At 41.8% G+C, this 3171-nt stretch overlaps 1 protein-coding gene across 1 annotated transcript in view; it reads right to left on the bottom strand.

Annotated features, from left to right (window-relative positions):
• The window catches only part of LOC106565728 (contactin-4), a 34687-nt gene extending 32168 nt beyond the window's left edge, over window positions 1-2519 (bottom strand). The window contains exons 1-2 of the mRNA XM_082959377.1: window positions 2356-2519; window positions 1102-1197 (exon numbers count right to left, since the gene is read on the bottom strand). Coding sequence (XP_082815503.1) covers window positions 1102-1197; window positions 2356-2497 — 238 coding nt within the window. The 5' untranslated portion in view covers window positions 2498-2519. The remainder of the gene's footprint in view (window positions 1-1101; window positions 1198-2355) is intronic.
• Between the last annotated feature and the right edge of the window lie 652 nt (window positions 2520-3171).

Genomic DNA, 3171 nt, shown 5'->3' with positions numbered 1-3171 from the left:
GCTTCCTCCTACAGATAACCATTCACTTCTGGTGTAGACCCTCTAAACCTAAGCACTCAATATTTCAATAGGATACCTGATAATTAATCCTATCCCAAGTTTAGGAGTAAGTACCCAGAATCCATCAATCTAAAATCCACAGCATTGTTTTCCATTTGAAGCGTTGATTAATTTAGCAAACGCACTTATCGAAAGCAACTTACAGCAAGGAGTGCATACATTTCCATACTGGCCCCCAGTGGGAATTGAACACACAACCCTGTGTTGCAAGCACCATGCTCTACCTACTGAGCCACACAGGACTTCCTTTCAAATCCACCTGAAGACAGCAGCACTGTGTTACAAAATCCAATAAAATGTGTGACAATGGTCTATCTGGAAAAAAAAGCTTGAAAATGTCAAATAAAGAGATGAAGGCATTTTGGGAAAAGGAGGGCAAATTGCAAAACGGTATAGTTCGAATCCCTTGTGGCCATTGATTCATTTAGAAACAGAGTGGGGAAATGCTGGTGCACTGGTGTGAAAGTGTACTGGTGGCGTGGAATGGCTGCGGGATTGCGGGACACTTTGAGAGTCTGCTAATCAGCACCACACAGACACGGAGCAGACTCACAGCTGTGCCACAGGATAACGCCCCCCCTCCCTGGACACACCAGCCACCAGGAGCCTTTATTACCCACATTTACCCAGGCTACACTGAAAAAACCTGCCGCTAGGAAGTGGAGCACCGGAGGCTTTACAGATGGTCGCGGCTCACATGGGGGAAAGTCAGCTTGAGGCCATGACGTGTGAGGGTATGAACTATGGATGTGAAGGTATGAGTTTGGGGAGCGTTCACCAAGAGGAGTGGTGCTGCTACAGTCCAGTAGAAATGATAATAATAGCCAGTCCCACAGGAGAGGAAGAGAGAGGAAACAGGATATGAAAAGACTGAAAGACTAAGAGTAGTGAGAAGAAATAGTAGGCATGAGAACAAAAAGGTTTAACAATGTCGGGGAAAGATAGTGGGTATGACAGTGAGGAACAATAAGATTTGCAGGGCGTGACAGAGTGAAGCAGCATAGAGTCTGTGAGCTTTGAGGATACAAAGCATTATAGTACCTCCATTATGGGGTGGAGGGCCACACAGTAGCACCACTGCCTGGCCTTCTCTCACTGACACTGTGTTCCTGGGCTTTCTGCTGAAATTCTGTAGATCTGTGAGGAGGCAAAGACAAAAGGGCTTTGATTAGTTTCAGACTTCTATAGTACAACAGCCTCTACAGTGCAGTGATATTCTGGAGGGCATTTTCATTTTGAAGACCATTTTCCTCTCTATGCACTTTTATTATACCTCATCCACTTTAGTTCCCTGCTAATACCAACAGTGACGTGTGAACAGGGAGAGGCGTAAATGCGTAAATACCTTCCTCTAAACTGGATTTACAGATCACTTTCACTTTTCATTAAATGCTGCTGCCTTATAAGGAAAAACAAACAGCACTAGGGACCACAAACCTTTGAAAATATCATCCAAATCCCAAGAGGGGACAGGCAAATATCAAGAATAATAAAGTCATAACTCATCTCATCCAAGGCTTATCACCATTTAAATGAAAAGATCAAGTATGAACCCCCTACCTGCATGAATATAACAACCTCCTACCACCTGAGATTGGTTATAATGTCCCTAATGTAATGGGTTAGATTGGTTAATTAGCTAAGACTGGCAGTAAACCTGCATTGTAAAGTGAAACAATATAAATCAATGTTCTACTGACACATGAACAGCCAACCAGGTCTACCAATTAAAGATTGGATAAACAAGCAATCAGCACGGAAGATCATCTCGGTGGACTTTTATAACTGGGTTACTCTTAGTATCATCTCCGGAGATGTGAATATGTTGATGGATTTTTTGGATAACTTTAGTCTAAAATGATCTTTATCTTTCACAAGCTATAGAGGGAGTGAATTTCAACAGTGCATTTGAGTGAGAGGAAGAAAAAAGTATCCTTCTGTTGTTGAAATGCTCCAGACGATGTGATCCTCAGGGTGTAACATTAAGCCAGTGTTAAAACCATGCTACGATTCAGACTTACACTAATCACTCATGGAGCTGCAGGCTTAGTGCATGTCAACATGGCAATTACCCCCAATAATGTCTCTTTTCAAATTAAACCACAGAATGAGAGGAAAAACACTTTTTGTGTTCGTAACCTGAATGATTTGCTTATGCTGTACTCAGTTGTATGTCAAATCACAGCAAATGGCACCTTCATTCGATGAGAAACAGAATGTGTCTAAGAAGGAGTAGTGGTGTAAAAATTCACTTGAATTGTTGTTTGTATTAGATACAGGACTAGATGTACTCACATGCAAACTGCACCTTGGCCTCCTTGCTGACGATGGTTCCAAAGGTATTGGTAGCAATACACTGGTAAACCCCTCCATGATGTGTTGCATGGGGGTTATTGATCAACAGGTTTCCTTCAACCAGGTTGTAGTTCAAATCCATGTCAATCTCTCTCCCATCAACCTTCCATCTGTAGAGCAACACACAAACACAATTATTCATCCCTATCATATTTCTATAGAACTGATGGAGTTGTTTAGAAAATGGAGACAATATACACCAAAAGGATAAAACAGTCTTCTCAGTTGAAGACAGAGGGGAAAAAGAGGGGAAAAAGAGGAAAGGCATGAAAAGTTAAAGGGACAAACACCTACTTATAATATGGGGCTGGGTTTCCCTTTGCTTTACAATTGATGAACACCTTGTTGTCCTCAAAGCTCAAGGGGAAAATGCTGTCACTTGGTTCTTGACTGAAGACGGGTCCATGGCGGGTGTTTCTCTCTGAGTGAAAGAGCACAACTGTTTTAGTTTTACCTTGCTGTTGACAACTATGCCTGAATGGTAAAAGCAATACCGAAGAGAATTACTGAGGCCAAATGATAAGTTGTATGAACCTATACCCAATTATGTGCCAAATCGTTTCATTATACATACAGTAGTCTTAGGCAACAAGAATAGCCCACAGTGTTGACATGAGCGAGGACAAATACTACACTGACACAAGAGGCCAATTAACTGATTACATTCTCTACACCCTGTAGCTCTGCATGCATATTATGACTCTTCAGTTTACAGAACACACTGACATATCCTTGTGTTTTCCTTCTTTCCATTTG

This window comes from Salmo salar, chromosome 12 (assembly GCF_965601325.2).
Source record: "Salmo salar chromosome 12, fSalSal1, whole genome shotgun sequence".
Taxonomy (NCBI): Eukaryota; Metazoa; Chordata; class Actinopteri; order Salmoniformes; family Salmonidae; genus Salmo; species Salmo salar.
Note: the sequence above shows the minus strand (reverse complement) of the source record. Positions and strands in the feature narration are given on the sequence as shown.